Here is a 14551-nt window from a genome sequence, read left to right as displayed (position 1 = left end):
TAAATGTTTATTATGTAATTATAGGAAACATAGATGAAGGAATATGCTGGATCTGGAACCACTCCTTTAAAAATAAATCAAATCTTTTCCTTCATAAATGCAGAAAGGCAGTAGCTAAATCCCATCTTAGGAGTTCTGGAAAAGTCTAAAATGCGTCCTCATATAAGACAAACAAATACTGAATGAATTCTTTCATGTGCTCCTATAAGGTTTCCTTCTCTAAGCAGAAGATTAATTTCCTATCTGCACTGGCATTTGCCAGATGACGCTTTCAACATTTCTGCTAAAAAGTCAACTTCTCAGTGGCCTAGTGAGGAGCCTGGAGACTTTATTATAGACATTCAGCTTTCTGACAAGAGGAACAATGACACACTTCTCTTGTAAACACAATGCTCTCACCTATTCCTCATGGCATAAAAACCTTTGTCATAGCCAAACCATAACAACTAAAATCACTGCCATTTACAAATGTCTGTCTGAGCCTGGACTGTGTTCCATGTTCAGTGAGAATCATGGCCCTGAGCCTCTGAGTGATAAGCAGTAACACAGATGTCCTCATTTTACACACAAGAGACTTAGACATGACCTACCTTGTCACATGTACTAACTGTACAATGATGACACTAACTTTTGGAATGTAGTCTATCTATGTTCCTACATTTACTGTTCCAACAATAGATAATAACTTGAAAAAAAACTGGACTAAGAGTGAAATAATATAGCATAATGTTTGTTCTAGGACAGACACCCATGAAACCCAAGTGCCATGATGCTTTATCTGGTCAGGAATCCCTAGAGTCTCTACTTAGCATGCTTAGATGATGCAGGAGTGCCCACACTTAGCAGAGTGATAGGACACCTATCTGCCAATTACCCAGTGAGTGTTTCTCACTAAGGCCCATTCATTGCAGGTTATCAGGAGATTCGCCAGCTGGCAATTACTAGCCTGCTCATTCTCTCCACAGCCATTATCTGTGAGCAACACAGCATGCTATCCTTGGAACCATCAAACTGACCAATGGTTCAATAGCAGAGGGCTCTGAAGTTAAATTTAAAACTACTCTCTTACACTTCAGCTCACACATTTCAGTTCAGCCTGGAGAATACCCCAGTTGACCAATGCCAAAGGCCAGGAGAGCCTGTCCCAGGAGGAATGACCCTATCTGAGCAAGGTGCTGCTTGCCTTGTCAATGCCTTCTAACAAGGTCTTCCCAAGATCTGAAATGCAGATTTGCAAAGCAGTTCTCCATGAAATTCTGCCCCTCCCCACAACAAACTATCTACCATTGTGCCTTCACAGTAACAGACTAGGGCCTCATGCAGGTAGCTCATTGCTTCAAAGCTCTGTGGCAATCACTCTTTGCCCTTGCCTTGAAAAGAACTGTCTTAAAACAAAAGTGCTGGTGTATACAGCTCTTTATTCACTAAAAGGAGCAACTCTTCTGCTAACCAGGTTGCTAGCTCAAAAAATCCCAGGAAAGTAACGTTAAAGCACAGGACCATGCCATTCTTCAGCTGAAAAGAATTAAAAAAACAAAACAAAACAAAACAAAACCAAAAAAAAAACAAAAACAAAAACAAACAAACAAAAAAAAACAACCACAGGCTATTCAAGGGAAGCTCAGTTTCATTTCTAAGCCTCCTCTATACTTTCTAAAATTCAAGTTTTACTATGAAAACAATTCTCCAGGATGCACTGCATGTCCAGGGGCTGGGAAATAGAGAAAACACAATGTTTTCTACCTTTAGTAAAATGGTTGCCCCCCAGTGCAAAGATCACTGGGTTCTGGTTCCCCACCCTCCCTATCCAGCTTAATTAGTTTAACTTATAGTCCATCTCATCTCTGGAATATTAGAAAATAGTAAAACTAACAGTCTCCCCCAAAGAACACTTCCAAAACCTTTGTCAGATATAAAACTGACAAGGCGTTTTCTCCAGAGGCAGATGCACAACATCCCCTCACTTTTAAACTGGTTCCCAATACCACTGGCTTCCCAGAGGCTCTGATAGGACCCAGGATGGGCATTCCAAGCCTTTCACTCAACTTGGAAGACCTGTCCAGTTACTACGTGTTCAGGTTTCCCTACAACTTCAGCCAGCACTGTGGGTAATGAAGTGATAGAATTCACATTTCATAAGGGAGACTGTATAAAGGAAATATGATATTATTTTTTCTAGAAAGTGATTTATAATAATACCAAGAAACCAATTTTTAAAATTCCTTCCCCATCTCAACATTTATAGGAAAGGCTAACATATCTTGAGAGATTTACTATTGGCTGATATTTACCCATATGGTGGCACCAACCAAATGCTGAGGGTTGGGGCAGGGGCGGGAGGCGGGGGAGAGACTTGGGAGATGATTTTGGAATGCGACAATAACGAAGAGCTCTGCTAATTTGGTACCACTTATGGTGGGTGGGACCTGGGAAGGGAATCCCGGAACTACCTCTTACTATTGCTGTTGTCCCAGCAGATCTGCACCTTGAAAATGACTTTACTCACTCCCAGAAACAAAAGAACAGCAGAACATCTCAACTACAATGTCAGTTGTGTTCCTGCCATTCTCACTGTGTTCAATAGTACAGGAAGAATGCCAGGATAGCAGCACCAGCAAAAGCTAAAACACGAAAACGCTATAGAGCCAAAGTCCTAAGTCCATAAATCAGAGCTCGTTCAGTGAACATTCACCGTGGCAAGTCCCACTGTGGCCAGACGGGGAAGGTACAAGCACCCACCCCTGGCTACACCTCAAAGGTTCAAAATCATTTCTAAATATAGATCCTATTTTATGTCTGCAGAGACTGTAAATCAGGGAAAACAACTTTCTTCCATTCCCAATAAAATATTTGCACCCAAGGAAAACTCCGAGGATTTCTGGCTTTCTACCAGCTTTGCTTGGGCATAAAATTTTCTGACACTTCACCAGAGACGTCAGCATCAGTATAAGGCAGCTTTAAACAGGGAAATGATTTTCTGACCTGTGGATAACCCCTCTAGCCTCAATGGGAAGTGGGGGGGGGGATAGAGGCCCAAAGCCCCATTTTTCCAGTTATTAGCATCAGGGTACATTGTTTTCCTTGGGGACCAAATCCTTCCTTATAGGAAGTACTGCTCTTTGAATCAGTGAGCTGAGGGGTTAAGTTGGTTTTGTTGCCATATTCCCATGAAAAAGGACTGACAAGTTTAGTCTAGGAAGAAACAGAAAAGGGAAGGGCAGAAGGAATGATGGAGGGACAGAGGGAAGGGGGGGAAGGAGGAGGAAGAGGAGGCAGAGGAGGCAGAGGAGGAGGCAGAGGAAGAGGAAGAGGAAGAGGAGGAAGAGGAGGAGGAGGAAGAAGAAGAAGAAGAAGAAGAAGAAGAAGAAGAAGAAGAAGAAGAAGAAGAAGAAGAAGAAGAAGAAGAAGAAGAAGAAGAAGAAGAAGAAGAAAAGGAAACAGAGGAGTGAGGGAAGCAAATAAGTGACTTGCATGAAGATTCCCCTGTCGCCATCTTGTCCGGGTTTTTGTTTTTCTTGAATTTTCAAATATCTGGCTCGATAGGAAGTTAATTCTTTCTTTTCTTCAGTCTAGTGCTGTGCATGCTTTTAGTACAGGTAACAGAGAACTCATGCCGATGAGGACAGGTACCAAGATGAGGGGGAGAAAACTACCAGGGAGCCCTTTCTCCGCAAGGGCATAGTTTCAGGAACACGGCTGGTGTGGGGCATCAGACTGTAGTCTTGGAGAAAATACCATCAGGCTCAGATGAGGGCCACAGGAAGAAGTAACACCAGGCTAGGCACTGGAAGGGCAGCATCCATGCTGGGCCAGTGGTGGTAGGACCACATTAGCTCTCCTGAGCTCCACATGAAGGCAGAAGCTTCCCCAAAGCCCCTTCCCGGGATATACTCTCTAAACACCATGTTCAGAAACCAGCAGATGGAAAGGAGCTGCCCAGATTTCCTAACTACAGGATTGCTTGGAACTGTTACAAAGGTAACTCTGGCTGGAGTAGTGAAAGATCTCATTTGTAAGTCAGAAAGGATAGATGGCAGGGAGGAAAATCGACACCTTCCCTCACTGACTATGTTAACAAAGGCAAATACTCACCCTTTATGAACTTCAGGTTTTTTTTCTTTCTAATGTGGAAGAGACTACTTTCCCAACCTTAAAAGTGGTAATAACAAGAGGTTACTACATCAGATGTGAACATTTCAGCATGGCGTGTGGTGTTACCTGTGTCTCTGTAGCTACCAATCCTAATTTTTTCTATTTCTGTTATTATTATTATTCCTATTGTAATTATCAACCTACATCATGAGCATTAAAATGAAGAATATCATTCTTCAACTTCAGGTTACTTTAATCGCTATTCTCTAAAATGCCAGCACATACAACCTAGTCCAGCACGTAGTAGGTACTCACTATGCGTTTAAGGAAGCAATGGAATAAAGAATTGTCCCCAACAGATTATAGGATAGTAAAACAAATGACTAGGTGGCTTTCTTTTTACGTCTTGAGCAATGGGCCTCTGAGGTCTGGGAGGTTTGACATCATCATTTGATAGAAGAGTAAGGGATTGAGAGAGCATGGTGCTCAGTTGGGAAGAACGCCACAAATGATTTCTTCTCATAGAGATGTTTGAAGTGATCCTGTAACAATGGCTTATGCCTGCCACAAGGTACAAGCCATCAGCTCATACCCATTCACGGGGAGATTCATGGGGTCATCACCCATGGAACCTCCACAGAACACATGCTGTTCAGTGAGATTTGTTCCAAAAGCAACTGCTTACTCTCTGTGAGGGGGGCACTAAGGCCGAAACACAGACACATCTGAGAAAGGATCCACAGGGAGCCAGGGGCTGGGAGAACCTTCTGGGTTTATTTGGTTGATATTTTGGCAGGAGTTTGAACTGCATCCCAAAGGACTTTTTTTCCTTTTTAGTCAATTCCTGCATGCATTTATCACAATAACCTCATCAGTCATAAGTCACGTGTTAGAAATGAGCAAATCTCCCATAAGCCCACCCCTGAGTACAATACAAGGATCCTACTAAATCTCCGCTGTTCCTACTGCTTTGTATGCAAAGGGAGTCTTCACAGGAGATGCATTTACTGCAGTGGAGACCCAAACAGGCTTGGAACAGAACATGTGCGCTACACCGAACCCAAATCTAATACCAGTCCACCCGGGTTTAAGCATCAGCGTTTAGAAAGGAAATGAGGTAATCTGCAAAAGCTTTTGCAGAGAAGACTTTCTCATGGAGTTCAGGGCATGTAGAAAAGCCCCAGTGTTAGTAACATTTCAAACCTCAGATTGAGAGGGGAAACCTGCATGGCAGACCACAGACTTGTAAGCTCAGGGGGATTAGACTTGATAGTTCTAAAATCCATGATGTACATAAACATCCACATATGTGTGTGGACTCTCTCTCTCTCTCTCTCTCTCTCTCTCTCTCTCTCTCTCCCTCCCCCCTTCTCTCTCTCTCTCTCTCTCTCTCATAAGCCATAAAAAGACAGTTTTGGGGCCAGAATCCTGTAATCAATTCTATTGTTACATTCTCTTTTATTTTGACTGGTAAACCTGGAAGCAGTTGCAGGAGGAGCACAGTTAATTCTAAGAGGTTGCCAGGGCTTAAGAAAGGTTTCCAAGACTCTACAGACTTTTTCCTTTCCGTAAGCTCAGGACTGTCCAAATCTTTCTATACTAAAGACAATCAGAGGTTTTTCCCAATGATGGCCCATTTTCTCCTCCAGGCTCATTTGAAGCAATCTGTTAAATGACATTGGAATGATTTGAACCTTGATTTAGACTGTACAATTTATCTACTAGACTTGGCGGCTATATTTTATCAAAGACATCAGCACACACTACCCTTTATCCAGAGACTTACTAGTTCCTCCAAGTTACTGTTGATCTGGGCCTTGTACAATAATGGAAATAATAATCCATGTTCATACACTATGAATAAGAGGAAAACTAAGTACATTCCATTACAGTTACTGATACAAAAGAAGAGGGGAAAACTGAAGGCCCAGGCAAGGAGTCTGATGCAGAAGAGCAAAGGGAGCCCTTGTCACAAAGGCTTTAATATCTAAAAGTGCGGGTCAAGGGTAGCCAATGACAGAGGGTGAGGGGAAAAGCAGGGCAAAAAGCTGAAAGCTTCACTGAATGAGTGAATCCAAACTCTGGAATATGGATTTGGATGCCAAGTGGCTAAGCCTTCTGCCCATATCCCATTGTGAAATTTGTAATTCTGCAAATAGGTATGGCCGGCAATCTGGCCCACCTCATTAGATCTCTGGTGAGCGCACTGTTGCAGTCTGTGCTATGAACACTGATGAGACCTCTGAGGTGAAGCTTTTAAGAGTGGATTTTCCTGCAATCTGATGATGTTCAAGAGGCTTCCAAGGCACCCACAGTGTGGTACCTTGGAACCACTGAGACTCCTCAGGGCCTGGGAGCCTAGACACACAGAGCTGGGAGCTGGTGGTGAGACAATTCTGGTATGTAAGCAGGAGGCTTCAGTTTGAAGTTATTTGCAGCTGATGTAAAGGCACTGGCTTGGTGGCTTAGGGGACAGAACAGAGTAGAGAGTGGAGAGCCTCCATAAAGAGGAAAATTCAAAAAAGCTTGTCTCTCAAAAGAACTATACAGACTTCAAACTGAAGGCTGGCCTCTTCATCTCATTTTATATTTTTGAAGTCTATATATATATAGCACCCAAACACACAATGAGTATCCTTTATTAAAATCATTTGAATGATAAGAAAGCGCTGTTAGATTAAACATTTTATTATGTTAAATTATCATGTATTAGTAAAAGAAAAAATATTCCTTAACCTAAGAAAGGGAAAATTATTGACTCAGACCTCCAATCATAGAATTCAAAGCTAGGATAGAAATTTCAAATAAAATGTTCACTTTTCTCATTAATCTACAGTGCACAGTCAATCATGAATCCAGGTTTCTACATCCTTTGCCCTGGATGATTAAAGTGTCATGTTCTGTCAGTAAAGAGGAGGAAACTAATAAAGCTGAAACAATGACAGAAAGTTACATGTGTGTGTGTGTATGTGTGTGCACTGTATGTGAGTACACTGTGTGTGTGCACTGTATGTATGTGTGTGTGTGCACTGTGTGTGAGTACACTGTATGTGTGTGTGCACTCTATGTGTGTGTGCACTGTATGTGAGTACACTGTGTGTGTGCACTGTATGTGTGTGTGCACTTTATGTGTGTGTGCACTGTATGTGAGTACACTGTGTGTGTGCACTGTATGTGTGTGTGCACTGTATGTGTGTGTGCACTGCATGTGTATATGTGCACTATATGTGTGTATGCACTATATGTATGTTTGTACTGTATGTATGTGTGCACTGTATGTGAGTACACTGTGTGTGTGCACTTTATGTGTTTATACACTGTATGTGTGTGTGCACTGTATGTGAGTACACTGTGTGTGTGCACTGTATGTGTTTATACACTGTATGTGTGTGTGCACTGTATGTGTGTGTGCACTGCATGTGTATATGTGTACTATATGTGTGTATGCACTATATGTGTGTTTGTACTGTATGTATGTGTGCACTGTATGTGAGTACACTGTATGTGTGTGCACTGTATGTGTGTGTGTGTGTGTGTGTGTGTGTGTGTGTGTGTATACTATGTAACTAACATACTAATCATTTTCAAAAGTGACTTTAAGGAAACCCTATACATCCTTCAAAGCACATTTTGATTTTGAATTTGAATTTGAATTTCACAACACAATTGACTTGATTACTTAAACAAAAGGACCAAATGCTTTGGTTTGTGATGTCACCTGTCTCAGGGAGGAGCACTCGCCCCCTAAGATGCACTTGCACCCTGCGTTGTGTATTTCCTCCGTTCCACACTCCACGAAGTGTCGTCATGCATTCTCTCTTGGGGAAATAGCACAATGACTTCTCATACTAAACAAATGCAAGCAGTAAGGTGAGCTCAGGAGGGAGACAGGGAAAGGAAAACGGCGAGTACTGACCTGAGAGTCAAGCTGATTGGAGCAAGGGTGAGAGCAGCGGTTTGGAGACAAGCAGAAAGGAAGGGGTAGCAGAAGAGAACAAAAGGAGGGAGAGCCATTAGTTTTAAACATACAGCCAACAGATGGTACATTAGCAGGTTCTATAGCCAAATGAAGGATAATAAAGCAACTTTTATCTGATATATACCCCGAAACCTTGGGCACACACCATAAGCTGTTCCATTACAGATCATGCATAAGAAACCGGTATCTGCTGGCATACACATATTCACACAGGCACTGGCGGGAACCAGAGAGCTGTTCCTGCCTCAGTACAGTGACCACATTTGAGTATTTTAAATGAACATTGGCAGAGGAAGTTCCTACCTACTTGTGTGCACAGTGTTTTGTTCTTATATTTGATAAGACAAAACTGAAATCACTAAGGTCAAACAATAAGCTGTGATGTTTTTGAATCTTTTATTTGAATAAGTGGGTGGGGTGGTTACATCCTAAGAGATGGTTTTCCTTCATTCTTAAAAACAGAGGAACTTAGCAATTTGCATTCTGGCTCAAAGATTCACAGTTAATGCTTATTGGGCACTGCACCTCGCTATGAGCAAAGGCACTATGAGTAGGGCTGTTGGTGAGGCACTGCCTGCCCGTTAGCCTCCCTACAAGGGCAACTTCCAAAGCAGGGAGTAGTTCCTTTCCACTGAGAAATACAAGGTTCTGACCGTACCACTGAGAATACCCACATGTTTGTTAACTTATTTGCATAAGAACTTCCAACCAGGTAAGACAGTAGTCTGTAATAGGAAGGCAAGCTTAGGGGAGAAAGTTACGGTTATGCTGCAAGCTATGAAAAGAACATGTAGTAGATGTTCATTTTTGTTAACCTGTAAAATACCCTTCCCCAAAGTGAAGTGGATACACAAAACATCTGTCCAACCATCTGCTCACAGGATCCCTGCCATTTCATGTTGTAATGTAGTTGTAAGGATGTTGCATAAATGGACAAACAAATCCTTAAGATAAAGTCTAACCTAGAACATTTCAAATGAAAACAAGGTTGACAACGATGATAAAAATCAAAGAGAAAATTTTAAAGTGCACACATGGAGAACTTCACAGTCTAGGTCAGATGTCTCTCAGTCGTAAACATACCACTGATCCAAGTCAGATCATGGCCATCATGGTGACTGTAGCCACACAGCTCAGCAGCTGTTTCTAACCCTTCTGGATCAGACTGAAGTAAGTTGAGGATCTTGGCCCTTGATAGAAGATGCTGAGCAGCTGGCAGGTACTTCAGATGGAGCTGCCTTCCATTGGGGTTACTATTGTGTTTTAGTTCCTTACAACTTTATTTTAGAAATTTCTTGGGCTGGAGAGATGGCTCTATGGTTTAGAGCACTGGCTGCTCTTCCAGAGGACATGAGTTCAATTCCCAGCACCTACCTGACAGTTAGGACAGTTCAAAACCATCAGTTACTCCAATGCCAGGGACTCTGACACCCTCTTCTGGTCTCCTCAGGTACCAGGCGCACATGTGGTACATATACATACAAGCAGGCAAAACACCCATACACATAAAATAAGAATAAATAAATTCCACAAATAATTTTTAAAACATTTCTTCAAGTGAAGTAATAAACAAAATTACTCAGAGGAAAGGTGTATATATCAAAATAAGTAGAGCTCATACCAGGTCTCTCCCTTGTATTTTGAGACTTTTAGAATATATTAGCACACTCGAGAGATAATAAGAAAGTTTAAGTTTGCATTTCAAAAATGAGCCCTGAAAGGCATCAAGGAAATTATGTCAGCACGTTATAGAGAAAATCAGAGAAGAAAATAATAGTTTCTTTCTCGACATTAGATATGGTTCTGTTAGGCACCAAAAATCATTTTTCAATGTCTAAATGTCTGATGGCATTAACCCTGATCCAGATAATTAAGCTGTACCATGTCTTCCGCTCTGATGTTATATCTTATAGGGGGAGTCCCCAGGGGCCCCTGTTCCCCCTGTTCCTCCACCATCTAGAGGGATGCATATGGCTGAGGACTCATTTTGAGCTCTGGACAAACATCAGGAAAAGCCCTAAGAGATTTAAGATAATTATGCTAAGGTCACCCGACTGACTCCTTCCCATGGGTGGGACACAAGAAACCCAGGAGCAGGAGGCCTTGCTTCACAGACCTATTATTCCCTTTCCTTCTTTGGCAGCACAGACTCATGTGGAAGTTAAATAAACCCTGGAGAGTGTGATGAATACTGAGAGTGCAGTGCTTCACGGCCTCCAAGGTGCAGTCAGCTGCTGAGTTGTGGAGTCCATGTGACAGTTGACATCACAATAGAGCAAAGGAAGCAGCCTGCTTCTGACCCACTCTCGGATTTGCTTTAGGCCATTGTCCCTGTGACCGGCTCCTCCAGAGCAGCCTATGATTGAAGCAAGAGCTTCCAGCTAGAACACCAGCATCCAGGACAAGAGTTCATTGTGTGAGATGCACATCAAAGGAAACGCACCATGCACCTTAAAAAGCTGAGTTTCCAATGGCGGATGAGAAACAGCATTCTTGTGGCACTGAAGAAACACTGCAAATGGCAGCTGTATACTATGCAGAATATATTAATGGTGGAGAAACTCTTTTAAATGAGAAGATGAACAGAAAAAGAAGACACACTGGCCTCTCGGAGAGAAGCTGGCCCCCACTAGAGTAGCAGAACCAATCTTAACCTCAGGGGTTTTGTTGCACGTGACAGACGTTCTGGAACATTTTAGAACATGAGCTGCTTCAAAAAGAGGGCTTTTCGCTCCGGTAGGTCACGTTACAAGCCAGAGACCACAAATTCATTTCAAGTTCAATATTTTGGTTTTCAAAATCACAAACTTAATTGCAGGCACTCTCTATGACTCCAAAATGGAGATATATGTCATAATGCTAAGAAGTCTTTCGGTCTCAACATTATGAGGTATGAATTTTGTAGTTTCAGCCAGCAGAGATACTGACTAACCCTTGAGAAGAGGGCTGCCTGAAAACGTTGAGGAAGGCCCTTTGGTGGGAATGGTGAATACACATGCAACCCAGCAGATAATGCTTCAGAAAGGGAGGCCAAGGCTGCGCCCTCTTTCCCAGGAGAGTTCTCTCTGGACCTCCACCCCCACCTCCTTAGGGGCCAGGGCTGGGGTGGGACTCAGACATTTCCCAGACTGTGTTCTGCTGCTGGACCCAAGATGCAGGCAGGCCGAGACCTGGGACAGAGTCAGCCTCTCGCACATGTTTTATGAATTACAGTGCCTGGGAGGCATCAGCTTTAAGGAGAGGCAAATGCAGAGATAAAGAAAATGTGCAGAAAGTACATAAAGATAAATGCCTGTAAAATCACTGCTGCTTTAATGCTTTCCATATTGAAGAAATAAAACTGTGAATATTCTTGATGATTTAATGGCTACAAAGCCCAGCTAAGACCTGTTTTTTCAACTAGATAATTAAGCCATTTATATGTAAATGTTTATGGTAGCCAATCCTGATTTTCAATTACAGTTCTCAGGAATTGCTTTAGTACAGAAAAAAAAAATGCCTTCTAAACATTCAGAGAATCACTTTCCCTCCTGGAAACTAATAACAAAGAGGCAGGGCTCTGGTGGCCTCAGGGCCTGCTAAGAGAGGACCCTCAGGCTCCCTGCATGACTTCAGTGCTGAGAGATGAGTTTGTCTACATGGCCCCTTGGTGGAAAACACTGTCCTCAGCTGCTCCTGGGTTTGAATTCCAGTTTTGATTCTTCTGAGCTCTATAATCTTTAGGAAGTCACTAAATGTGTATAATTCATGCTTCTTCATACATTACAGGGGGGGGCTTCTTTGGGTAAGATTAAGTCAATGCAAGTCTCCAGGTCAAGTGCTCAACATGGTATCTGGCACTCAGTGATGATAAAATACAAAGACTTTATTCTTCTTATTATAATTGGTATTACTAGTAATGATGGTGTTGTTGTCTATGACATCATCCACTAAGATAACTGCTTCTCAAAGAGGTAGACTAGAAGTTCATAGACCTGCCGAACAACTGCTCATCTCTGACCATAGGACGGTCATTGGGAATGAATGAATGAATGAATGAATGATCACAAAAGGTGATTAAACTTTTCAATGTTTAGTTTTGAAGCAATGAGACAGAGTCTTAAGTTCTTTGTGATCCTATACTAGCATTTTTTCTTCTTCCTCAGAAAAACTGATTCTAAAATATAACTCCAAAAAGGCCATATAGATAGCTACATCTAAACTTGACCATGGCCCTGTAATTTTAAGAACCAGCACTCTGGTAGACCTTTCCTACACTTTAAATTTTAAAGCTCTTGGAGATCATTTTTTAAGTTCTATTATGCCTTAAATTTTTCTTTTGCATATATTTGTTTGTATGTATGCAGGAAGAGGCATACATGTGCCTGTGTCTGAAGATCAGAGGGCAAGGCTCCCTCTTTTCATTATGTGGGTCCTAGAAATCCAACTCATGCTTGATGGCTGGTACCTTTACCTATTAAGCCATCTTGTCAGCCTACCCTTAAAGATTTGAATTTGCATAGTTACCTCAATAAAAAAGAAGCTGCCTTATGTGCTAAAATTAGTTACACTGAATCAAACTTATTCACAGTGTTAACAAAAAAGGCTATAATTATTAAAATAACTATTCATAAATTTGGTGTTCAAATGATTAAATACAATATTGAAAACATTGCTGAAATTTCACTGTGAATAATCTGCCTACCCAATGCAGGCAGTTAATACTGAGGACTGATTTGTTTTGACATTCCGTTCTTCATAAAGAGGTTAGTGTCCTACCTTATATGAAAACTGGGTAGACACAAAACAGAGTATATTTTAATAGGTTGTTAGAGATTCAGCTTTAACAAGATTCACGGCCACGGTGCTGGCACATAGCAGATGCAGAATTGGAACCCAGGTCTTTCTTTAGCAAAAGCCCATTATCATTCTTGTAAGGCCACAGAGCACTAGTCTGCACATGTCTTCAAGTCCTTCAGAACCTCACAAGGGTCTTTGTCCAAGCTGGCAAGCATTCACTGATTTATTCAAAATTGGCTGATCTCTTCCATATGGATTGAATCTAGAAAAACAAATTCTGCCTCATTGCAGAACCAATGAGAAATACTCAGAGGTTCTATGGAGCTATGTGAGAGTGTTTAGAAAGTCCTTTCCTTACAGAAAGTATAGGAAAAAGCATTAGTAGCTAGCATAGTTTTCCTGACCATGCCACACATAAATATGATATAGGTATAGTTTATCTCAAAATGTAAAGGTACTAGAAGTCTGTTTTAGACTCATTCTTTTAGACTGAATTTGTAATCATGTAGACCCTACCCAACATATTTAACCACACTTATTTTCCAAGCAGGCTAAGATCCTCTTGAAAGATAATTTTTAAGGAGGAATTTGTTACAGTGTGCCAAAAGACATTCAAAAACAAAAAAAAACAAAAAACAAAAAAAAAAAACAAACAAAAAAAAAACACGAGCCTCCCTTTCTCTTATCTGAATGAAGAAATTCCAACTGTATTTCTCCATATTCTCTGTTGCTTGTGACAAACCAAAACCACAAATATTCATCTTTAAAGGGAAGGAACTGAGGTTTCAGATAGTCAAAGCCCCAATTTTTGCATACTTTGCTGGTACAGGTACTAGATCTGAGACACCCCTCAAGGAAGCCAGGCTCTGTTTTTCTAGACTCTGAAAAGGCTCTTAGTTCTGTAGAAGGTAAACCACACCTCTGTAGTACTCCACAGAAAGACAGCATCACTGCTTGCTGGAAGGCTACAGTCCTCATGTATTAACTTCCTTCTAACTTGTGGTATGAGTGTGTGCCAGTGGGTGTTTTGAACGTGCCCTGAGTCAGAGTGAACACCGAGCCATCAGTGTTTGCTCACCTTGGACCACTCCCAGGGTACAGAACTCACCTCTCCAGTTCGGCGATCTTCTTGTCTTTGTCGTTTTTCTCATTCTCCACCTCCTTGAGGATCTCCAGCAACCTGTCCACTTCTGCTTGAGCCTTGCCACACTCATCTCGGTAGTAAGATGCTTCCTTGTCAAGCTGTTTTAGTCGGTCTGCAAACTCGGGGTTCATCCTGGAGTCATCTTCAATATTATGTGCCTTCAACATTACATTTTTAAAGAATGTAGTTAAGACAATGGTTCAGAACAATAGACAGTGTCGTCACCAATGGCCCAGAATGAAACTTTGGAGAGGAAGTAAACAACAAGAATTATGGGTATTCTGTCAGTGAGAAGGCATGCTGGGGGGAAATCATATATTCTAGGTAACTTAAATAATGTTGACTTTAAAGTCTGTGATAGTGTCCCACAGGGGGCTTCTGCTACTGAAATTTTTTTTTTAATGTTAAGTTTTGCTACTTTTGACTTTTTCTTTCCACCAAAATGTAGGGGATAGATGAAAGAAGGGACCAGTGTCTTAGTTCTCCTTCATTCAGTAAGAAGGATGGAGCCTGTCCAATTTCTCACAAGGCAATTTCCATCAAATAATTCAGTTTCT

At 41.6% G+C, this 14551-nt stretch overlaps 1 protein-coding gene across 37 annotated transcripts in view; it reads right to left on the bottom strand.

Moving 5' to 3' along the window:
* Window positions 1-14551, bottom strand: part of Erc2 (ELKS/RAB6-interacting/CAST family member 2) — an 856263-nt gene that overhangs the window by 424043 nt on the left and 417669 nt on the right. For 25 of the 37 annotated variants that reach the window (XR_383172.4, XR_001781112.2, XR_383171.4 and 22 more), the window contains 2 exons: window positions 13959-14152; window positions 8009-8020 (listed from right to left, as the gene is read on the bottom strand). Coding sequence is in view for 28 of the 37 variants with exons in the window: in XM_006518931.3 (XP_006518994.1) it covers window positions 8009-8020; window positions 13959-14152 (206 nt within the window). In the remaining 9 variants the exon portion in view is untranslated. The remainder of the gene's footprint in view (window positions 1-8008; window positions 8021-13958; window positions 14153-14551) is intronic. The other 12 variants (XR_001781115.2, XR_001781116.2, XR_001781118.2 and 9 more) reach the window with 1 other exon arrangement.

Source organism: Mus musculus, chromosome 14, assembly GCF_000001635.26.
Source record: "Mus musculus strain C57BL/6J chromosome 14, GRCm38.p6 C57BL/6J".
Classification (NCBI taxonomy): domain Eukaryota; kingdom Metazoa; phylum Chordata; class Mammalia; order Rodentia; family Muridae; genus Mus; species Mus musculus.
Note: the sequence above shows the minus strand (reverse complement) of the source record. Positions and strands in the feature narration are given on the sequence as shown.